Source organism: Mus pahari, chromosome 14, assembly GCF_900095145.1.
Source record: "Mus pahari chromosome 14, PAHARI_EIJ_v1.1, whole genome shotgun sequence".
Classification (NCBI taxonomy): Eukaryota; Metazoa; Chordata; class Mammalia; order Rodentia; family Muridae; genus Mus; species Mus pahari.
This window is the reverse complement of record NC_034603.1, coordinates 38,343,756-38,366,431: the sequence shown is the minus strand read 5'-3', so window position 1 is coordinate 38,366,431 and position 22,676 is coordinate 38,343,756. Positions and strand designations below refer to the sequence as shown.

At 47.5% G+C, this 22,676-nt stretch overlaps 4 protein-coding genes across 4 annotated transcripts in view; 1 reads left to right on the top strand and 3 right to left on the bottom strand.

The window, feature by feature from the left end:
* Positions 1-3,299: 3,299 nt before the first annotated feature.
* On the bottom strand, positions 3,300-5,609 carry Psmb6 (proteasome subunit beta 6). The gene is made up of 6 exons (XM_021212856.2): positions 5,466-5,609; positions 5,000-5,067; positions 4,521-4,652; positions 4,273-4,402; positions 3,624-3,768; positions 3,300-3,517 (listed from the first exon to the last, which is right to left on the bottom strand). Exons 1-6 carry the CDS (start codon positions 5,562-5,564, stop codon positions 3,375-3,377), a joined length of 717 nt encoding a protein of 238 aa, XP_021068515.1. The 5' UTR covers positions 5,565-5,609; the 3' UTR covers positions 3,300-3,374.
* Positions 5,610-9,094: 3,485 nt separating this feature from the next.
* Gltpd2 (glycolipid transfer protein domain containing 2) lies at positions 9,095-10,647 on the bottom strand. Its single transcript, XM_021214034.1, has 3 exons — positions 10,346-10,647; positions 9,948-10,114; positions 9,095-9,858 (listed from the first exon to the last, which is right to left on the bottom strand). The coding sequence occupies exons 1-3, from the start codon at positions 10,625-10,627 to the stop codon at positions 9,321-9,323; spliced, it is 987 nt and encodes a 328-aa protein (XP_021069693.1). The 5' UTR covers positions 10,628-10,647; the 3' UTR covers positions 9,095-9,320.
* A 4,771-nt stretch (positions 10,648-15,418) lies between these two features.
* Vmo1 (vitelline membrane outer layer 1 homolog) lies at positions 15,419-16,515 on the top strand. The gene is made up of 3 exons (XM_021214092.1): positions 15,419-15,624; positions 15,739-15,854; positions 16,167-16,515. Exons 1-3 carry the CDS (start codon positions 15,433-15,435, stop codon positions 16,462-16,464), a joined length of 606 nt encoding a protein of 201 aa, XP_021069751.1. The 5' UTR covers positions 15,419-15,432; the 3' UTR covers positions 16,465-16,515.
* A 2,322-nt stretch (positions 16,516-18,837) lies between these two features.
* The window catches only part of Tm4sf5 (transmembrane 4 L six family member 5), a 6,558-nt gene continuing 2,719 nt past the window's right edge, over positions 18,838-22,676 (bottom strand). The window contains exons 2-5 of the mRNA XM_021213815.1: positions 20,179-20,259; positions 19,678-19,814; positions 19,276-19,459; positions 18,838-19,186 (exon numbers count right to left, since the gene is read on the bottom strand). Of these exons, the coding sequence (XP_021069474.1) occupies positions 19,172-19,186; positions 19,276-19,459; positions 19,678-19,814; positions 20,179-20,259 (417 nt within the window). The 3' untranslated portion in view covers positions 18,838-19,171. The remainder of the gene's footprint in view (positions 19,187-19,275; positions 19,460-19,677; positions 19,815-20,178; positions 20,260-22,676) is intronic.

Below are 22,676 nucleotides of genomic sequence, written 5' to 3'. Positions count from 1 at the left end.
CCAGGACACCCAGGGCTACACAGAAAAACCCTGCCCCAAAAATAAATAAATAAATAAATAAATAAATAAATAAATAAATAAATAAATAAATAAATAAATAAATAAAACAAGACCAGCATGGTTGGAGGAGTTCAGAGTCCCCATTCCTAGCAGAGAAGCTACTGGAAATTGATGTCTGCTAAGGGAGTCAGTTTTCTCTGAGGTGTGGTCCCTGGTAGGTTCCCCATGCTCCAGGGACTGCCCCATTCCCATGATTTGTATTCAGGCACCAACCAGACTCAGTGATCTCTGTCTGTCTCTCTCCAGGTGAAGATGACATGACATGAAAATGGAAGAGGGGCATGTTGGGGGAGGGTCTAGGAAGGAGAAAGAAGGCACAATGGCAGGGGGGGAGTGGATGTGATGAAGGCACAGTGTACAGATGCATGAAATTGTCGAGGAGGAAATTTAAATTTTTAAAAATGTCATGTCTATTTCCTGCTAGGCAATGATTTATCAATGAACCGTGAAGAATTCCTTCTTGTACCGAGTGACTTTCTGGTAGAGACAGGAGATAACAATGACAAAAGCAAGCAGGCCATGTGAGAATGAGTCAGGGGTCAGGAGTTTTCCTTTAATTTGAAAAGATCAGAAAAGGGCTGGTGAGATGGCTCAGCGGGTAAGAGCACCCGACTGCTCTTCCAAAGGTGCAGAGTTCAAATCCCAGCAACCACATGGTGGTGCAAACCATCCTTAATGAGATCTGACTCCCTCTTGGAGTGTCTGAAGACAGCAACAGTGTATTTACATATAATAAATAAATAAAATCTAAAAAAAAAAAAAAAAAGATCAGAAAAGGCTTTCCTGATGAGGTGACCTCTAAGCATAGTGATGGGCAGCTGGGGAAAGCCGGAGATGTCAGTGTGGGTCACTGGGTCACGGGTTCTAACAGGGTAGTCTGGCTCTGCTGTAAGATGTTGATGATGGGGGCTGCCCATGTGTGTAGACAAGCAGTATTTAGGAAGTCTCTGTAACTCAACTCTGCAGCGAACCTCAAAATACTATGAAAAATAAAAGTTTTCCTAGGCACGGTGACTCTTGTCCAAAACCTCAACACGGGGCAGGAGGGTTGCCACAAGTTCCAGGATAGCCTGGGCTACATAGTGAGTCAGTCTGAATTAGAATGAGATCTATCTTAAGAAACTTGGGGAGCTGAACATGGTAGCACACACCTGTAGCCCAGCACTCTGGACAGTGAAGAAGGATCATAAGCTCAGGGCCAGCCTGGGCTACAGAAAACACCCTTGTCTAAGTTAAAAGGACGAAGATGTAATACAGTTGTAAATCACTTGTCTAGCATTGCAGATCTCATCACAAAACAAAAATAAACGAAACGACACATCCACCCAGCAAATACCTAAATACAAAACCCATAAATCCTAGAAACAGAAGACAACCAGCGATGGCTGTCAAAGCTGGGGCAGCTGCCTGGCCCTTTCGGTCATGGCTAAGCAACCAGTAGACTAGTCTAGGTGGATGGCAAGAAACAGGGCCTCTCTAGGTAGCTCTGGCTATCTCTGAACTCCCTATGTAGACCAGGCTGACCTCAAACTCAGAGACCCATCTGCCTCTGCCTAGTATTAAAGGCAAGTGCCACACCCGGTCTGATACCGAGAACTGTGAAACAGAGAAGCAACGTGGCTCACATGTACACAGACCTCTTTGGTTGCTCTATAGCTGAAGGGTTGCATAAGGGCAGGCATGGTAGAGGGCAGGGGCACAGAGATGGTCATATACTTTCAGAGCTTTTAGAGCCACTGTTAAGTACAAGAGAGAGGACTAAGGCAGAACAGGTTTGGGCATGAGCAGCTCAAGTATTTTTAGTTAAATGTTACGACAGAGTTCCCTTTCTGCTCTTTCACTTAATCAGCACCTGACCACTTGTGATGATTTATACTGTCAACTTGATGTTTAGAATCACTATGGAAACAAACCTCTGGGCAGACCTGTGAAGAACTGTCTAGATTAGGTTACCTGAGGTGGGGAGACCCATCCTAAATAGAGGTTCCACCATTCCATGGGCTGGAGTCCTAGAATAAGTGCAGAGCCATGCAGCGCAATCCACTGCTTCCTTGTCATGGGTACAGGGTAAGCAGCAGCTTTACACTGCCACCACGTCATCTGTCATGAGAATCTCAGACTGGGCTGTAATCAGCCTTCCCCAAGTTGCTCTTGTTGGGGTATTTTCTCTTCCTCTCCCCTCCTTCCACAGAATCATCCTTTCTGCCCTCTGAACTACTTCAGAACAAAGTCTGTAAATGTGGTTTCTATGGTTCCCTGATCAGTGGACTAGAGAAAACAAGACTGGAGAGATGGAGTCATTGAGGTGCCTCTGAGCTCCTTTAGGTCCCTGGTTTCAATAGGGACAGCTGCAAAGGAGCTGGAGTCCATTCTCAGCCTCACCAGGATGGTGTCTTACAGACCTATCCAAAAGCACTCCCTATGGTGGCTCCCTGCCACCCAATATCTATACGTATTCCCACTTGTAGACAAGGCCCATGTCTTTCCCCAAAGATAAAGAATTCACAGTGCTGTTTGATGATTAAGTGATAGAGGGAAAGAGGATCATGAGGCTGGCCTGGGGAGAGCTTTAACCCCAGGGCCAGCAATCACTATGATGGTCAGAGAAGGGGAGGTGGTCCCAGGCTCCTAATTCTGAGTCCTAGCTTGGACTTAGTCCACTGCTGCAGTCCCCAACCAACCACATTCTGGTACTTCAGATGCCTGCGTATGTAAAGTAAATACGATCTACAGATTCAGAAACCACTGCTCTCGACCAAGTATGTTGGTATACATCTGTGATCTGGTCACTCAAGAAGCAAAGGGAGGAGAACTGCCACAAGTTCAAGGCTGGACTGAGCTATAAGAGATCTATTCTCAAAAAAACAAGAACAAGGGGCTGGGGAGACGGCTCAGTGGTTAAGAGCACTGGCTGCTCTTTCAAAGGCCTGGTTTCAATTCCCAGCACCCACATGGCAGCTCACAACTGTCTGTAACTCAAATTTCAATAATCTGGCACCCTCACACACACATGCAGGCAGAACACCAATGCACGTAAAATAAACCATTTTATTTAAAAAAAAAAAAAAATGCCACTAGTCACCCCCTAAAGTAATCCAATAATACTAGTAATAATAAAAGAACAGAACACTAATAAACCTTCCTGCCTCTCTAATTCCTACCGAGCTCAGTGCAATAGTCTGCACAGGAGAATGGTTTTGGCAAGTTTTAAGTTGAAGTTAAGCACCTCCACACAGAAATGTCTCTATAACAAACTGTTTATTAGACTTTGCGTCAGTATGGACATCCTTTAGTACACCCCAGAATACCAGGCCTCAGGGAGGTGGCAAAGTGGCAATGGTGAACTTGGGGATCTGGTCTCCCAAAAGCACCTGCCGCTCTACCCCTGACTCCTGAATGGCTGCCAAGCGGATCACTCCTCCACTGGAGCCATCGCGTTCCATAGCCAAAGCGAGAGCTGTAGATAAAACAAGGACATTGGGTTTGGAGTTAGGAGCTCAAAGTGAGGACCCTTGGCTCAGCTTGGGAATGAAGCTCATGGGCTTAGAAGCATAGTGTCTCACCATTGGCTGTGAACTGCAGACACTCGTCCTTGGTCATACCTTCCCGATAGGTGGCATCAACATAGCCATAGATGTATGAGCTCCCTGAGCCTCCAATGGCAAAGGACTGTCTTACCATCATACCTCCCATGGGAACAGAGTACACCTGCCAGGTGGGAGGGAGGAGAAAAGCCGCCAGTTGCACCCTTTCCCAACACATGTACATTCACCCATCCCTTTTGATTTTGGTCTGGGGAAAGTTAATGGTGAGGTAGAGACAGAAAGAGAAACTTAAGGAAGTGTTTGGAGTGGGGACTAGGGATGGCTTGGACGGTAAAGGGCCTGCTAAGGCAAGTATGAAGACCTGATTTCCAATCCCTAGCACTTATGTAAAAGCTGGGCATGTGTATCTGTAAGCCCAGCTCTGGGAGTAGGGTTCAGGGTGTATGATGGCGAGAGCTCATTGGATAGCGAGCCTAGCTAAAGGTGAGCTCTATCTTCAGTGAGACTGTCTCACAAGGAAGACAACCCTGGCGCGCCTCTGGCCTCCACACACATGCACCCGTAAGAATACGCGCATACAGGACGGACAGACAGACACACACAAAATGGCCGAGGGGGGTGGAGCATCAAAGGCGTGACTCCAGTATTCTGTCGAGGAAGGCCTGACCTGCCCTCCTTCTTGCGGGTCCCAGCCTGCAATGATGATTCCCGCCATCAGATCTTCTCTGTACCGATAACACATCTCCTTAAAGAGACTGGCGGCCGTGTGCACGAGCGGAGGCTCGTTCAGTTCAATACTAGAAGGTGGGGTTGGAAGGTCACAAAGAAAACCTCATCGGGATCTGCAGTCAGGCCTTTCAGTGCCTTATGTTCCCGAGCCCTCAGGGTCGCTGCCCCTCCCCTGCCCACAAGTACCTGTGGAAACCAAGCTGGTAAGTGACAGCATCGGCCACTGCCTGGGTATCAGCGGCTGAGCCCGAGCGGCAGCAGAAGATGTGATCGTGGATAGGGGTCAGCTTGTCAGTCACTCGATTGGCGATGTAGGACCTGCAGGATGGCGGAACAGTGAGAAGGAGCCCACTTGCCTCCCTCCTCCACCACGTCACTGTCTACTCCCTGCAGCTTCAGGGGTAGAAATACCGCTACCACCTACTAGTCCTTATGGAAAATGAAGCCGGATGAATGGAGAACAGGCCCTTAGTAGTAGTTCACCAAAGGGTGAGGGGAACTGGAAGCCACAGACTTGGGAACAAGTCCTTATTATCTCCAGGTAGAGGAGAAACTTCTCTTGCCACAGGGGTCTGAGGAGGGTAAGGATGGGGCCGGCAGGCAGGCAGGAATGGGGTGTCCGTACGGAATGGGGGAAACGGGAAGACTTTCTGTTTTGAGCTCACCCAGTGGTCGTTCTGGAGTCCGCTCCTAGAACCACGCCCCCATTAAACTGCACAGCCATGATCGTGGTCTGGGAAAAACGGAGGGTGTAAAACGGGCAACTCTTTTAGCCTTACCACAGTGCCCAGCATACATCGAACCTCAATGATTCTTCACCCGGATTCTATGATACAGACGTCGCGCTCCGCGAACCTACTGGCAAATCTTAAGGGGGCTCGACCCGCCAGAGAATATGAAAAACTCCCATCTCCAAACCCCGGGATCCAGAATCTTATGCTCCGGTCTACTGTTCACCTCTCATCACGAAAGGCATCGCCGCACGCCAGCACTCAAGGATCCCTTCTCCCTCCCGCTGAACGACACCACAGCGCCTCTCCCACAACACACTCAGCCAAGCCCACCCGGGCTTCATGTCTTCCCTCCCGTCGGGCCTAGCACATGTCTCCTGAACTCTGGCTCTTTCCTCACCCCTGTGGAAACTTCTCGGTTTTCCCAGTCTGGGGTGAGAGCCTCCGGCCCAAAGGCCGGTGCAGACCCCGCTCCACGAACAGCTAAGGCGGCCGCCATCTTCCTCCGCTCCTGCTGCCACAAAGCAACCGTCGTAAAGCGCTCCGTCACGCTCTTGTCCGCCTCCGCGGCCTTCTGGGAGCGAAGCTGCTTGACGGCAGAAGGGAAAAGACAGAGGATAGCGACAGTGGGCACTTTACGGCAGTGTGTCAAATTACAAAAAAAAAAAAAAAAAAAATTAAAAAAAAAAAGAGGCGGGTCTAGGAAGGGGAAAAGGGCGGAGCCTCTTCTCAAAGATTTGCCTCACCAGAGGCTTGTGGCTCCGGGAGGCAAAGCATACTTGCAAATGAAGCCTAATTTACATTATAAGGTTTTATGCGTGTGTGAGGGTTTTTGTTTGTTTGTTTCTTTTCTTTTCCTTTTTTCTTTTTTTCTTTTTTTTCTTTTTTCTTTTTTTTTTGGTAACTCGATTGTATAGACTGAAATATGAAGGTTTTGTAAGTAACAACGTTGTGTCGCAATGGTAACAGGTTGGATACACTATAACCTGCTTGGTGTCCTAGTTCAAAGAAGCCACAAGATAGTACAATCTGGAATGGTCAGGTCGAGTTTTCATTAGTCCGGGGTACCTACCTAGCCGTGTATGCTAGTGGTTGGTTTTCCGGGTCCCACAAGAACTTTTGGAGAAGCTACAATTGTTTTTTGGGAGCACCTATACCCCTTGACAATCACACCTGCCATATCTGAGGGTTCCCACCTTTACACATCCTCACCAATGTATTATATTTTTAATGCATTTTAAATCATGCCATTCTAGTGCATGTGGGTGAGTGTATGGTTTTGATTTGTTTTCCCCGAATAATTAGTTAAGCATATTTCCATGAGTCCTTTGTCTATCTTCTTTGAAGCAATGTCCAGTCAAGGTTTTTGTCAATTTTGAAAAAGAATTGCTTGAGTTTTTAATTATTGTATTGTGTTATTTCTATATTTTAGGTACTAGAAACATCAGATATATGGTTTTTAAAAAGATTTATGTATTTTATGTATATACACTGTAGCTGTCTTCAGACACACCAGAAGAGGGCATCAGATCTCATTACAGATGGTTTCTGGGAACTGGACTCAGGACCTCTGGAAGAGCAGTTGTTGGCATCAGGACATTCCAAACCTATGAGGCAACATTGCGACCTGCGACCTGCAGACCTGCAGACCTGTTGCCAAGACAACGGCCACCATATTCCCAGAATCCATTTGGCTCACCTCCCACTTTTACTTGTGTTACATCATTTTCCATACAAATAAGGAGACCGTCCCTTCCTCAATTTTTTCTCCTCTCTCCCCCTCTTCTCTCCCTGCCACCACCTTGCCTCTCCCTTCCAATAAAACCTCTTCCACATGGAACTGCTCTGGCCTACTGTGCTGTTGAGACTCGACCCGCCATTCTAACACATCAGCAGTTAGTGCTCTTAACTGCTGAGCCATCTCTCCAGCCCCAGGTATATGATTTGCAGATATTTTCCTACCATTGGATTATAGCGAAAAGTTTTAAAATTCGGGCAAGTGAGGGTGCTTGTCCCTTATGGTGGAAGGAGAAAACCAACACCTGTGAGTTGTCTTCTGACCTTTATACAGTCACTGTGATTCCAATGCACCTTCCCCTCCCCCAACAAATAACCAAATGTTAAAAAAAAAAATCAAGTTTAAAATTTGGGTGAAGTCAAATTTATTCATTTCCCCCTTCTTTGGTTGATTGTGTTTCTAGAGTAGTACCCCCAAATCCTTGCATCGATACACTATTTTCTAAGATTTTTGTTTTTGTTTTGCTTTTGTTGCTGGGTTCAAACCCAGAACCTTGTGCAGAAATGTTAAACAAGCATTTTGTTGCCGTTCACGATGTCCCAGGCTTCACTCTGTCATTCACGGATGTCCCAGGCTTCTTTTGACTTTTTTTTTGGGGGGGGGGGCAAGATCTCCTGAAGTTTCAAAAGCTAGCCTTGAACTTAGATCTGTAGCCTAAGCAGGTGCTGTCACAGGCAAGCACTGGCTTGTTGAACTGTCATATGAGCCTCCCAAGGAACTGAGATTATAAATCCCTAAGATTACAAACCACCAGGCTTGGCTTTTCTGATTTTTTTTTTTTTTTTTTTTTTTTTTTTAAGATAGGGTCTCATGAAGTCTTCAAGTTGCTATGTAGCCCAGGTTGGCTTTGAACTCCTGGTCCTCCTCCTTTTCCATTCCTTTTGCTGGTAGGTTGCCAGGCCCACCCCGTTTTTTGTTTTTTTTTGTTTTCCAGACAAGGACTCACTACATAACTCTGGATGGCCTGGAACTCGTAGAGATCTGACTGCTTCTGCCACCACATCAGGTGCCCACCCTGCTTTTATGTGGGTCATAAGGGATTCTAACCCTGGTTCTCACCTCAAGTACTTTACTGGCTAAGCCATTTCTCCAGCCCCCAATACTGACATTTTAAAGAATCACCTTTTGCTAGCCAGTGGTAGCACGTGCCTTTAATATCAGCACTCAGGAGACAGAGGCAGGAAGATCTCTGTGAGTTCAAGGCCAACCTGGTCTGCAAAGCAAGTTCCAGGACCGCCAGGGCTACGCAAGGAAAAAAAAAAAGATCTCAAAAAAAAACAAAACCAAAAACCAAAAAACAAAAAAACAAACAAAAAAAAGAACTGAGCAAACAGACAAGAGAATGACCTTTTGTAGTTTAGTGACCGTACAGAAGGGAAAAGAAAGGCAAAGATTATACATAAGGCTGATTTAGACAAAGAAACTTGGGAAATGAGGGGAATAGTCAGATTTCCATAGATTCAATGTTGGTATGGAGAAAGTCACGTTAACAAGATTTTGGATCTGAGAACCTGGAAAAATAGAATTCCTGGCCGGGCAGTGGTGGTGCACGCCTTTAATCCCAGCCCTTGGGAGGCAAAGGCAGGCGGGTCTCTGAGTTCTCAGCCAGCCTGGTCTACAGGGTGAAACCCTGTCTTGAAAAAAAAAAAAAAAAAACAATCAAACAAACAAAAGAATTCCTTACTTAGTTAACAAGACTATGAAAGTAATATTTTAGAAGGAAGCATTAGAAATTCAGTCTGAACCTGTTAGCTTTGCTGTGCCTAGTTGACATCCATACAGAGATGCCAAATATCCAGCTGGATATATAGAAATATATAGTTCAGAAAAAAATTAGATTTGAGGTACATTTGGGAGTTAATATAAGTTAGTTTAGGAAATGTTTTCTTTCTTTCACATTCACTAGTATGGAAGTAGCCAAGGAGACCTTTGTGGAGTGCCTGTTTGGTGAGAGGCATGGTGCACGGGCTTCAGGTTGGAGACAGAACACAGACATAAATGCACTTCTGGTGGAGGAAAGTAGCACTCAGGCGGGACATGCTGTATTGGCTGTGTGGAGGGCAGATCTGGACTGAGACTTGGTAAGAGCTGGCCACTGAAGCCATGGGGCAGCTGAAATGAACTCAGGGGAATAAGAGTCCTTCAGATGCAGAGAACAGGGGTAACAGATCTTTCCACATCCTCCCCCACCCCTAAGCTAGCTCTCTAGTTATCATACATAACGCCGGATGTCGACAGCTACTAAATAATTCTTTATTCTTCATTGCTTCTTCCAGCTTCCTGAGGCTGAAGATGAGAGGATCTCACACATCACTGAGGCTGCCCTGCTAGGGGCGGGCCTTAACCGTGGTGACGTCACGGAGAAGAACCGCTAGCTACCCAGGCCGCCGGTAACCCTGAGTACGCACATCCCTTTCCAGTAATGCCTTCCTGGTCGGTCTCTTGACGCTGCGACCATTAAGCCAGCTGGAGCAGGCCGTGGCCGGCCAACAGGCCCTGGGTCCGATTGTACACATCCTCCAGGACGACGGCGGCCCGGGCCAGAGCAACCCGCGATTCCGCCTCTCCTGTTCCTGGACACGCCAGCTGGAGCAGGCGACCACGACTCGGGAGGGCCAGGATCGCCAGGCGAGCTGCCTGACGGATAAGCCACGGATGGTGCGGGGCCAGGGCGGTGCTGTAGGCGTCCCTGCACTGCGTGCCGGCATCTGGACCTCCGAGCGTCCCTGTCGCCACCCTGTGGAGGCAGAGCTGGGACCAGCGCAGCGAGCGATGCAGCAAAAGTAGCGTTCGAGAGCCTGAGGACCCCGCTGGGTGCCAGGGTTCGGTTCCCGGACGCTGTAGCAATCCTGCTCGCCGCTCCCACATGATCATAGTCATCAGCGATGTGTAGTGTGAAGCATCGGGACCGTGCACACGAGCCTCGAGGTCGGTCACCTTGTTGAAGGCCTCGCTGGTGGCAAAGGCGAAGACAGAGCCAAGGGGAGTTAGGAACCTGTTTGGTGGTGGAAGTGGGGAGATGGCTTGTGAAAGAGCACAGAATCATTTGGAGGAAGATGGGCTTGGGGAAGGGAGACCACTCACCTAAGTAGTTCTCTCCATCCTGCCAGATACTGAGACAACGCCACATCCCCTTCAGGGCTCATACAGGCCAGGAAGGGGCTCACCATGCGACCCAGCACCCCATGAGGCTCTAGACAGGGAGGCTCTTCCTTCTCCGGGACCACTAGGGATCTGACCGCTGGGCCAGTCTGGGAGATAGATAGAAGAGATACATGAAAAGTTCCTAGTCTGCTAGGCCTACTTAGCCACTGTTGAAGAATGCCCCTTGGGTTTAGCTGGGGTTCCTCCTGGTTATTCTTGACATCTGAAGGGGGAAGGGAGCAGAGAGGGAGGAGCCTCCTTTCATTCGATTCTCAGTCTGGTTCCCCCGGTTCCTTGTTTCGGAGACCCCAAACTCTGGCCTTAAAACTCAAACATACCTGGGAAGGTAGCGGTCCCTCTGGATTGCAGGACTGTACCCCAGGCCTGCACCCTGATAAGACACCTGACGGGAAGCTAAGCGGGGAGCTGAGGACTGGAGGAGAAGGGAGCCTGAGTCCCCGCAGGCCGGACTGCTGGGTTCTCTGAGCTGGTAAGGCGAAGGGCCACTCATGGAAGAGCCACACACTGATGTAAAGAAGTAACAGCGTTAAGATAGCGAAAGGAATTGCATGGCGGAGCCAGCGTCCCAGGGCTGGGGACAGTGAGACCCTCATGACCATCGCTGGCGCACCTCACCTAGTTAGTTGGTGGCCTTTCCCTTCCCGTGGTGTCCAGAGGTGCAGAGGGTTAATAATTAACCTATTAAGGACCCCTCCCTTGTGTCCTTTGCCCTAGAGGTCAGATCCTGGGGCGAGAGACATAATGAAGATTTGGGGGGACATAATATGTGACCCGACTCTGCATTGCCTTTACCTGTGGGGCTAACTTGTCGTAAGAGGCAGCGTCCTGTGGGTTCTCCTTAAATCTGGGCATGAATGCACTGTAAGCTGCAGATAATGGGTCTTTGTAAATCTCATGTGAGGATCAATTGATAACGCATGTGAAAACATTCCAAGTGGAAAGCTGATCACAGTTGCCCAATACATCTTAATTGTTAAGGCGCTAGGATGGGGCTTTAGGCTCTCTTCTTTTATACTCTTACCGAGGAGGTCTGGAAACCTTGGGAATAAAAATGTCAATTCCCCAGGAAGCGTACTGGGCTTCTCTGAAGGAGCCACTGACATGGGCCTTTAGCCAGCAATGGCCTGACTTAAGGAGAGTAAGGCTGGAGCTGAGCCCGCTCGTGGGACACCTGGCTGGAGACGATAACAAGGCCAGAACTGAGCTGGCTTCCAAAATTCTTCAAGGTCTTGCCAATTATAATAGAACTAACCTAGCAACCAATGAAAATGGTACTAATGTTACTGCTTTGACCCTTACCAATCATATTAGAGGTTACCTAACCCTTCTGGAAAATTCCCCTAGACCTGCCTAAAAGGGGGTCTTGCAAGCGCCTCAAGTCGTTGCCATTTTGTTGTACCCCCTGGATGCTGGTAATTTCTGCAGAATAAACATTCTTTGCCTTTGCACACTATTTGAGTCTGGGGTCTTCCATCAGTGATTTTTGGACATTATCATTTAATTTTTTAAGCTTCACTTTAGCATTTCATTCATTAAATTAATCGTTACTTTCCTATGGCAGGCCCTACACTAGGACCCCCCCCCCCCAGAATACAAAAGTATTTTTATAGCTGGGCATAGTAGCCCAGGTCTTCATGTAACCTTAGGTATTTGGGAGGCTGAAGTAGGAATATCAAGAGTTCAAGGCCAGCCTGGATAACTTATTTAGACTCTGTCTTAACATGTTTTATAAAAAGGGACACTCCAACTCTAGTAATAATGTATAGGCCCAGCATCTGACATACCATTGTAGATTTCCCTGTAATACAGACTCTAACAAGAAATGGCTATCCAGAACCCATAGTAACAGGATTGTTAATCTTTATTCCAAGAAACTTAGAAAAGCACCAAAATCCACACGTGGTGCGTGCCCAGGCAGACTCTGAGGAGTTTGTGCTCTATGCTAAATGCGCCCATGACAGGATCTGGCGTTCTTTCCTTATTGAGGAGCAGAAACCAGTGTGTAGGTGTTGACAGCACAAATACAGAGTCAGAAACCTAAATAAATATTAAGCTTTTTAAAATAATAAAGATCAAATGAAGCCTTGTTCTGTGAGAAACATTAAAAATCATTTAAAAAACTTTTAAACTTAAAACTTTTAAAGTATAAAATGGTTAAGGATATGGTGGTGTCTCCCTAGAATGTGCAAGACTCTAGGTGCAGTCCTCAATATTCTCTCTCTCTCTCTCTCTCTCTCTCTCTCTCTCTCTCTCTCTCTCTCTCTGTGTGTGTGTGTGTGTGTGTGTGTGTGTGTGTGTGTGTAAGCATAGCTTAAGCTTCACTGGGGAGAGGGGAGAACCTTCTGTCTTCCTCACTAGAATGTGAGCTTTGGTGACAATAGGCACTATTTAATCCTCTGTAAGTTGAAGACTGAATCCATGACTTTCTGAATTTTTAAGGGTGCCAGGGAAGCAACTCTAGTGTTGGGTTACAAACATCTTCCACTCCCCCCCCCCCGCCACCCTTTCCCTTTCCCTTTCCCTTTCCCTTTCCCTTTTTCCCTTTCCCTTTCTCTTTCCCTTTCTCTTTTCCTTTTTTTTTTGTTTTGTTTTGTTTTTCAAGACAGGGTTTCTCTGTATAGCCCTGGCTGTCCCTGAACTCACTTTGTAGACCAGGCCTGCCTCTGCCTCCTGAGTGCTGGTCCTTTTTATTTTTGAGACAGGATTTAAACTGTTCAGGTTGATTCATTTTATTTATTTATTAATTTACTTGTTTGAGACAGTGTCTCTTTACATAGGCCTGGCTTATTTATTTATTTATTTTTACTTGTTCGTTTGTTGAGACAGAGTCTCTCTACATATCCTGAAACTCACTACATAGATCTGGCTGGTCTCAGACTCACAGAGATCCGCCTACCTCTGCCTCCTGAGTGCTGGAATTAAAGGCATGCATTATCATGCTCTATATCCCAGGCTGGTTTTGAACTTTTCTATCCTCCTATTCAGCTGATTGAGCCACTGTGATCACACATGGACTTGAGCCGCTAGGCCTGGCCAAACTCCTTACTTTTCTTGGTCATTTTCAGAAATTTAGAATATTTCTTTTTTCTTTTTTCAAAGATTTACTTATTATTATTCATTAGTACACTGTAGCTGTCTTCAGATGCACCAGAAGAGGGCTTCAGATCTCATTATGGATGGTTGTGAGCCACCATGTGGTTGCTGGGATTTGAACTCAGGACCTTCAGAAGAGCAGTCAGTGCTCTTAACCACTGAGCCATCTCTCCAGCCCTAGAATATTTCTTAAATCAAATAGCCTTGTAAATAAATATGCGTTTAAAAACAGAGGAATGGAGCCAGATGTGGTGGCACACGCCTTTAATCCCAGCACTTGGGAGGCAGAGGCAGGTGGATTTCTGAGTTCGAGGCCAGCCTGGTCTACAGAGTGAGTTCCAGGACTCAGAAACCCTGTCTCAACCCCCCCCCCCAAAAAAAAAACAAACCCAGAGAAATGTGTCTGAGATCAGCAGATCAGGGCTGTGCCCCCTAACAAATCTAGCCAAGTTTTGTTTTCTTGTTTTATGAGTTAGGGGTCCATCTGCTGGTCATAGGAGGAAAGGCATTCTGAAAAAAGAATGTAGACTATTAAGCAAGGGGATGTAGTAGTACCAGAACTCAGGAGGCCAAGGCAGAAGGGTCGAGGGTTCATAGTGAATGGTGTTCCATCACATCTTAAAGAATACAAGAAGCAGAGGAAGATCAGCCGTATCTGTTCTTAGCTATCTCAGTCCCTGTCCATAAGGTCTTAGTGGTTAAGTGCACTGACTGCTCTTCCAAAGGTCCTGAGTTCAAATCCCAGCAACCACATGGTGGCTCACAACCATCTGCAATGAGATCTGACGCCCTCTTCTGGTGCATCTGAAGACACAGCTACAGTGTACTTAGATATAATAAATAAATAAATCTTAAAAAAAAAAAAAAGAAAGAAAAGAAAAAAGAAAAGCTCCATAAGCTATGGCTGCAGGCAAGCCTGCATTTTCTTAATTAGTGATTGATGGGGAGAGCCCAGTCTGCTGTGGGTGGTGCCCTCCCTGGACTGGTGGTCCTGGGTTCTATAAAAAAGCAGGCTGGGGTGTGGTGGCACACACCTTTAATCCCAGCACTTGGGAGGCAGAGGCAGGCAGGTTTCTGAGTTCGAGGCGGCTGGCCTGGTCTACAGAGTCAGTTCCAGGACAGCCAGGGCTATACAGTGTCCCGACCTGTGGGACAGTCGAACAGGGACTTGAGAGGCACCTGCAAGAGAATGGGGGACAAAGAGACACAAAGAACAAGACAAGAGGTTCTGTTCAAGCTGACAAATTTTTATTTTTCCCACACAGGTTATATACTCACAGGAGCAGGAAAGGGGGTTAGAGGGGGGTCTCTTTGTCTCTGGGTAATGCACCTGTTCCCAGGAACAGGGTATTGACTGGGTAAACAGTCAGTAGGAAGATCAGAACAGAGTGGGATATTAGGCACCTATCCACAAGATGTATAGCTATTTGTTCTCCACTGACTTCAGGATCTATGTCAATTNGTACTCAGCTGGGCTAGTACTTTCCCACAGAGGCCAAGACTTTATGCCAGCAAGCACTTAAGGCAGTTAATGCTCAAACAGGGTCACTCCCAACAATATAGAGAAACTCTATCTTGATAAAACAAAACAAAACAAAAAAAAATGACTGCCACACACAGTATTTCAGGACAACCTGGGTTCCAGAGGAAGACCCTGTTGTCTCTCTGGGTGTATCTGGTATCCAAGATTCTCAAAGAATCAGAGCCACAGCCTTAAAAAGACCTTTTCCCAGCCCTTACCCTTCACAGACTTGATCTATGTTAACAGTATTCTTTTCTCCGTCCTGTAAAGTTGCCTCTCATCCTCACATTGTCTCCTGCCTAATCCTGTCCCTGTCAAAATTTCCTGGAATCACCACAGTCTCCAGCCTTGGCTTCCATTGCCAGCTGGGATTCCCCTCAGTTTACTGGGGTGTGTGTGTGTGTGTGTGTGTGTGTGTGTGTGGACAAATTACTTGCAGCTCTCTCATCTACTAGCTAGGAAATATAATTTCTATCTTCTACAATCATGGCGATGATTACATGAAGTATACCTGGAGGGTGCCAATCATGGCTAGTGGTAAGTATTCAGCAGGCGCTAATCTAAACTCAGTGGCTTCCACTGCCCCTCCTTCCCTAACTCCTGGGGGCCTCAGATCTTCAGGGTTCCTGGGCTGGAGCAGATTAGTTTAGAATGTCACTTAATCCTGGTCATTCTTCCGCAATCTGAGCCATGAGAGGATAGGGCTGGTATAGAGCTGCAACCTGAATCTTGATAGGGGCAGGACTGATATAAATCCTTCTGAGTGACCAGATTCATAGGTAATGCAGGATGGAGTTGCAGGCTGGAACCAGGCTGTTACTGCTGCTGGGGGTGATGTGCTATGGACACGCACTGAATACAATTAAAATTCAACCACGCTATGCGTCGATCGTTGACGTGACCAACGGTGGTACCTGGGGTGATTGGGCCTGGCCTGAGATGTGTCCTGATGGATACTTTGCCAGTGGGTTCTCTGTCAAGGTGAAGGCTCAGACCTGGGTCATAGAAAGGGCAAAGATGTACCAGATTACAGAGCCGAACCTGAGAAGGAGAATTCTCTCAGTGGACCTCACTTCTGCTTCCCCCCTGACCTAGGTGGAGCCCCCTCAAGGCATTCCTGGAGATGACACAGCTCTGAATGGGATCCGGCTGCACTGCACTCGAGGGAACTCACAGCAAAACACCCACATCGTGGAGTCCCAGTCTGGAAGGTGAGATTAGGGACCAAAGACCCAACGGGGTAGAGAGCATTTATCTAGTGTTTGTAAAGCTCTGGGTTCGCTCCTGAATGGGAAGGGCACTCTCCTAGGACAAAGGTATACCCCTTCCCTTCTGCTAGTGCCCTTTCCCCGAGATAAACTCCACTAAGGTTATAGAGGTGCAGGATGGAAGTCCACCTGCGTACTCAGGGAAACACAGGAGATTAGATCTAGCCCATCCCTTACTGGCAGTGCTGGGTTTGGAAGTTCCCAGGGTGGGTAGGAGGTGCTTGGAGAGCCATTACAACTCTCCTTCTCTTGCAGCTGGGGCTCATGGAGTGAGCCTCTGTGGTGTCCTGGCACTAGCTTCCTAGTGGCTTTCTGCCTCCGGGTGGAGCCATTTACATTTCCAGGGGACAACACTGGAGTGAACAACGTGCGCTTCCGTTGCTCAGACGGTGTGGAGCTGGAGGGGCCTGGGCTGACCTGGGGAGACTACGGAGAGTGGAGCAACTCATGTCCCAAAGGTGTCTGTGGCTTGCAGACCAAAATCCAGAAGCCAAGAGGCCTCCGAGATGACACTGCGCTTAATGACGTCAGAATATTCTGCTGTACCAGCTGAATCAGTCGCTCTGCCAGTACTGCCTTTACTATTAAAGCCTCTTGGTCTTGGCTTTGCTGTCCCTTGATTTAGAGACAATAAGCTGCCCGCCTCCCTGCCTCTGCTTTCTTGACCTGGCACGGCTCAAGGCTGGAGTTCAGGTTTGGCTTCAGGGGTTGTAGGTCACATAGTTCAGAGCAAAGAACTTGAACACATGAATTTTCGGGCCTTGGCTCTCTGAGGACATCTGCAGATAATATGTCCCCTTTAAGAGCCCAAATTATCTCCCTTCCGAACCATCAGTGACTTCAGATTAAGGAGTTGGGGGTGGAAGTTTTGTCCACTCCCGACCCCTGTACTGTACTGGATGAGTAGACACAATCTACCCCTTATTGGTAGCACCTGGTTTGGAAGTCCCCAGGTGGGTGGGAGGTGCTCACAGAGCCAGTGTAACTACTTACACAGCAATGCAAGAGGCTTTACATTCTGATTTTTAGAGCTTTGAAACTAAAGAATCTTCTCCCATAGTTTCCACTACCCGTCTCCTCGCCACCTCACCTTGCAAGTTTCAAGTAGTACCTTTCTTAAATAGAAATTGTCATCTAGCTGGGCAGTGGTGGCACACGCCTTTAATCCCAGCACTTGGGAGGCAGAGGCAGGTGGATTTCTGAGTTCAAGGCTAGCCTGGTCTACAGAGTGAGTTCCAGGACAGCCAGGGCTACTCAGAGAAACCCTGTCTCAAAACGCTCCCTATCCCCCCCCCCCCCAAAAAAAAAAGAAATTGTCATCTAAGACTTTTATTGTCACGCTGTTTTCTCTGCCTGGAATCCCCCAGCTATCTTTACTCAGAAATCAGACTTTCCCAATCGTGACAAGTATTTCCCCCCAGCAGCCAATACTTATCTCATTACCAACATGTTTCTTAAAGTGTTTACTGAATAAAAAAGGGAAGGCATGACGGTTAGCATTCCTTCTAGGCTCTGTCCCACAGTTACCAGTTACCTGACAACAGCCAGGTGTGCCTGACTCAGTACAAAAGGGGCTGCTTGCCCCCTTCCTCACTCTCTTCTTGTTCTCTTACCCTCTTTACCCTCTGCCCCTTCTCTCCCCATCCCCCCCCCCACGTTCATAGCCAGCCTCTACTCCTCTACTCTTCTATTATCTCTGTGTGTGTCTCTTTGTCTCTACTTCCCCCTCAACTCCCTTCCCCATGCCCTAAATAAACTCTATTCTATACTATACTCGTGTGGTATTCCACACTCATGAAGCTGGTCCCTCAGGGGGAAGAGATCCCTCAGCATGGGTCCGCAGAGGCACCCCTTCCCCTGCACCATACTGTGACTCCAAACATCCCTGGCTTCTTTTTCTTTTTTATAAAACACAACAATGACTGCTCCTAGGTATGACGGAGGAGAAGGTTTATTGTAGGTAAAAAGGAGGTGTAGGGCCAGAGGCAGGAACATCTGGGAAAGTCCAGAGTGAATAGGACCCTGAGCCAAGCTATGAGAGAATGTTGGGGAGGGGAGAGCCAGACCAAGAGACCAGGAGGGTAAAGGGTAGACCAAAAAGGAGGGGGGCGGGTAACCAAAATGGCTGGATTATATAGGGAAGGGCAGCTGGGGGGAAGGGCAGTCCAACCCCTGGGCTGGAGATGTTTAGGATAAGGAGCAGGGTGTGTCAGCCAGTATCCTGTAACAGGTAGGGACTGAGGGATGTTGGGAGAACCTGGTGGCCAGGTCCACGTTGATGTGTTAAATAGGCAGCTCAGTTAACCATTTGTCCCCGGTTTGAGACCTAACATTTCCCACCAACTGAAATGATCCTTAACTTCTTTAAAAGGAAATTGCCAGTGGCGGATGTAAGAAAAGCGAGACAGAGGCAGGCAGACTCTCTGTATAATAGGGAGCTACTAGGAAATTACAGATTATGTTTGGGGGGGGTGAGGAGGTGGGGGAAGAAGGCAGTGGAGGATGGGGAGTGAAGGTGGGAGTTTGACTAGAGCAGGGTGTGTTGTTTTCAGTACCTGAGCATATTTTGTTTCTGCAGGTAAAGCAGAAGGGTCAGCCTGGGGCTAAGCTGTTCTTTATGGCTTGGAGCTATTTGTCCAGCACAGCCTGACTCAATTCCTTGTGACCTCATGACCTGAGCCTATTATCTAACAGTAGAAAGTGGGCATTTACCTAACAGTGGAAAGTGGGCGTTTGGTAGGGAAAGCTGCTTAATGCCAAGTCTGAGGACCTGAGTTTGATCCCCAGAACACATGACACATGGTATAAGAACCAACTCCCACAAGTTGGTTCTCTCTCTCTCTCTCTCTCTCTCTCCCCCCACACACACATAAATGTAAAGAAAATTAAATTAAAAATTGCTCATCTTTCATCACTGGCACATTAACTTCCTTGAGAGCACAGATTTTTATTTCCAGAACAATAACTATGTTGTTGTTGTTGTTGTTAAGAGAATAACAAGAGGGCATGGGGGTTGTGGGTAGATTGAGGGGTACATATAGAAGCCCCAAGCCTAGACACATATCTCTGAAGGCCCACGTACACTCTTTCCAAAGGCTAAACCAGAACTGGGGAAGGGGGCTCAGGGTGGTTTATTCCGTTAAGGAAGAGACTGAACGATAAAAGTGTGCATGCTTTTTTTTTTTTTCTTCCTAGCCAACCAGGGAATGGGTGACCACTCAGACGTCCAGAAATGAGGTATTAGGGGTGGCCCATGGAACTCAGTGAGCTGCACCCTGCAAGAAAAAAGAAAGAGTAAAGATCAAGCCAAAATCTAACAGGATTTCTCAGTCCCCACCCCAAGTGCGCCCCCAAGCGGTCCTACCTCCTTTTTCCGGCAATCGCCACACAACACACCAAAGGTCGCATTCACCAGCTGAATTCCACACAGCACTGTTTCCAGACTTGATGCGACCACCAGAATTGAGAAGAGGGTCACATTCCAGGGTACCACGTGAGGTGGCGCCTCACACAAATTCCAAAGAGTGTCATTTCGCAAGTAAGCGCCTCTGTGGATGGACAGGGTCATTTAAGAGAAACTGCTCACACAGCAGGCCCTACCATCACCCAGTGCAAGGATCTACTAAGAACTGTAAAGGGCTGGATGGACCATTTGGAAGGAACTCTCTAGGAGCTTAGTCTGGTCCACCATTTCTGGACCACGTAGGAAGAGAGCAGGTGGGGAGAGGCACAGAACGGGGGGATACAAATACAAAGTAGGACTTACTCGGTTTCTTGGAAGTGGTAGTCCCACTTGTTGTCTATTAAGCATTTGGGTCCAATTCGGAGCCCAGCTCCTGCCACTGACAGGCAGTAGATGGCGCCAAGCACCCCAAAGGCGGAGGAGAAGACAGAGCGCAGCATCTAGACCAGGCATGGAAAGGTAAGATGAGTAGGCCCGCCTCCTCCCTCGGACAGAAACCCGTGCCCAGTGCCTCCTCCCTCAGACAGACACCCGTGCCCAGTGCCTCCCGCATACTGCCCCGCTCCTGCTCAGCCTGCCTAAAAAAACATTTGTCTTTAAACCTTGGGTTTGAAGTTAGAAGCCATCTACCGTGGAGGTTCATGGGGCTTGTTAGCCCCCTCTGGTGGGGTTCATTTGAGACCCAAGATTGGGAGGGAGGTGGCACCTGACACCTCCTAGAGGCTGCATGTAGACAATGCTTCCGGTTCTGTGGGGGGAAGGGATCAGAAACCAAGGCCTAAACTTTGTGATTTTGGTTCTTACCCTGCAGCGGTTGCCACAGCAACCTGCACCGCAGCAGCCCTTTCCCCCAGCCCGGACCGCTGCAATTCCAGGACACAGCACCTGTGGGATGAGAGAGAGTTGGTGACAGCAGGTTCTCCTAAGTCCTCAAGGTCAGACTTGCTTCATTGTCCATCTCAGGGAAGCCGCCCATGATGCCCTGAGCCCTTTGGACTGTACAACCTTATCTAAACTTTTCCGAATCACTGTTGGACTCGACCTTAATGTGTATTTATTTCTATGCCTGCTTTATCTCTATCCAGATTATAGTTCCTGGAGGGTTGGGTTTAATATACTACAGCTATCTTAGACAGAAGGCCATCAAACGTTTGGGCAATAGGGGACAATACATATTCTGCACAAATGCTTGCGGCATGGTAGGCTCCTACCTGAAAGGGAGTCAGGACTTTCATCCTCTCTATGAATTGACTACTTTCTCAGGGTGCCAGCTTTGCCACTGGGAAAGTGGATCTGCAAGATCTATCTCAAAAGACTGCTCTCAGTGTTTAATGAGACAGCAGATGGTTTTGTCATGGCTGGGTCAGAGAGAGTGTCCCATGCTGACACACACCTTCAACAGTACCATAGGATTGTGCTGTTAGAAGGCAGGATGAGCAGGCTTGGTGGTCAACTGTGTAAGGATCTGCGCAGACTCTGCCTTGGATCTCAGTCAGTCTTCAGGTCCTTTTCCCTTTGTGACCTTTATTATGAAACTCACATCCGCCCAGGTAACTACTCACCTGTTAATAGTCACATCCAACCACCCAGACAGACTGGCTGAAGGAGGTGCTCATTTGAATGTCTTAGGGTCTTTTCTTGTTTTGTTTTGTTTTGTTTTTTTCAAGACAGGATTTCTCTGTGTAGCCCTGGCTGTCCTGGAACTCATTTTGAACTCATTTTATAGACCAGACTAGTCTCGAACTCAGAAATCCACCTGCCTCTGCCTCCCAAGTGCTGGGATTAAAGGCGTGCACCACCACTGCCCAGTTTGAATGTCTTAGTTTTAACCACCTCTGCAAGCCTCATGCCGACCTCACAACAGCCCCCAAATTAATTTGCTTTTTGTTTTTCTTGTCTTCTTCAGTGAAAAAATATCCATCAATTTACCTAGATTGGCAGATTTTGACGCTCCTGTACAAGGTCTGACTTCAAGTGTTCTGTGCTTTTCCTCAATAGCATCTAAATCTCTTAGTCCTTTTTAACTCTTCTATGCACTCAGCCCCTACTTCCCTCCCAGGAGGAAGATGTCCTCTGCCTCCCTAATAGAGTCTCCATACTCTTGTCTCATGTCATCCCAGATTCCATCACACATGCTAGCATTCGATTAACTTAATATAAGTTCTTTTATCTGCTCAATTCCTTTGCGATATCTTCAAAGATATCCTAGGCTGGTGTGTGTGTGTGTGTGTGTGTGTGTTCCATCCCGTAATCCCAGTCCCCAATACACACTGCGGTGGAAACTGAGGCTAGTCTGGGCTACATAGCAAGTTCTAGGCTACTATGGTAAGACTCACAAAGACTGAACTCACAAGGCATTTGAGACTCCCTTACTCTGCCTCCAACCTCATGTATCCCGACAGCCCTTGCCCTCGTACCTTAGTCCTACTGTGTGACATTCTTTACTTGCCTTGTATCCATGGAGTTCCACAGCTGGCTTTTTGTTGTTGTTGTTGTTGTTGTTCTTTTGTCTTATTCTAAGGCTTGATGAGTCCAAAGGCCTTGTGCATGGTAGGCAACTGTACTATCACAGATGGAGTCCATCTCCATCCCACTTTTCTCTTAAATTTCATTAACTTATTTTGAGACAAGGTCTACTATAGCCAAGGCAGGCGTCAACTCATGATCCTCTACCTCCAGAGTGCTTGGATTACAGGCCCGTCGCTAAACCCTGCTGTATCCCAGCAACCCCTGAGCCCCACACCGCTTCTCTTTCTTTCTTCTTTCCTCTCCTCTTATCTTCTTCCCTGTCCCCCACTCTCAAAGTTTTCACTATCTAGCACCCAGGATTTGAACAGCAGACCCTCCTGCTTTGACCTCCTGCATGCAGGGATTACATGCGTACGGCACTAGGCCTGGCCTCCACAGATGACCTGGACAAGCAAGTGCTGGCCAGTGTGCACAGGACAGGAGGCAGCATTTTGTTCTTCTCTAAGGAAGGGACTGAAAGTTTTAGTCTGATCATCAGTTGTAACCCGAGAGAAAGATCTGCTTAGTTCAACCCATTTCTCAATGCTCTCTCCCTTCTGCCTCATGACAGAACTAAGGACAACATGCCACCTTCTTGCCTTTCTAGTGATGTCACCTGTGCATTGCCTTCCTTTTCTTTCTTTCTTTCTTTCTTTCTTTCTTTCTTTCTTTCTTTCTTTCTTTCTTTCTTTCTTTCTTTCCTTCTTCTTCTTCTTCTTCTTCTTCTTCTTCTTCTTCTTCTTCTTCTTCTTCTTCTTCTTCTTCTTCTTCTTCCTCTTCCTCTTCCTCTTCCT

Bases quoted from the DNA above. Each gene is read 5' to 3' on its own strand.
- Psmb6 (XM_021212856.2), bottom strand. From the start codon at position 5,564: ATGGCGGCCGCCTTAGCTGTTCGTGGAGCGGGGTCTGCACCGGCCTTT. The intron at 3,769-4,272 runs GTCAGGCCTTCC...CCCACCTGGCAG, and splicing joins ACCCGCAAGAAGGAGGGCAG to GTGTACTCTGTTCCCATGGG. The intron at 3,518-3,623 runs GTGAGACACTAT...TTTTATCTACAG, and splicing joins TCTGCAGTTCACAGCCAATG to CTCTCGCTTTGGCTATGGAA.
- Gltpd2 (XM_021214034.1), bottom strand. From the start codon at position 10,627: ATGGTCATGAGGGTCTCACTGTCCCCAGCCCTGGGACGCTGGCTCCGC. The intron at 10,115-10,345 runs GTATGTTTGAGT...TCTATCTCCCAG, and splicing joins AGGGACCGCTACCTTCCCAG to ACTGGCCCAGCGGTCAGATC. The intron at 9,859-9,947 runs GTGAGTGGTCTC...ACCACCAAACAG, and splicing joins GGATGGAGAGAACTACTTAG to GTTCCTAACTCCCCTTGGCT.
- Vmo1 (XM_021214092.1), top strand. From the start codon at position 15,433: ATGGAGTTGCAGGCTGGAACCAGGCTGTTACTGCTGCTGGGGGTGATG. The intron at 15,625-15,738 runs GTGAAGGCTCAG...CCCCTGACCTAG, and splicing joins CCAGTGGGTTCTCTGTCAAG to GTGGAGCCCCCTCAAGGCAT. The intron at 15,855-16,166 runs GTGAGATTAGGG...CTTCTCTTGCAG, and splicing joins GTGGAGTCCCAGTCTGGAAG to CTGGGGCTCATGGAGTGAGC.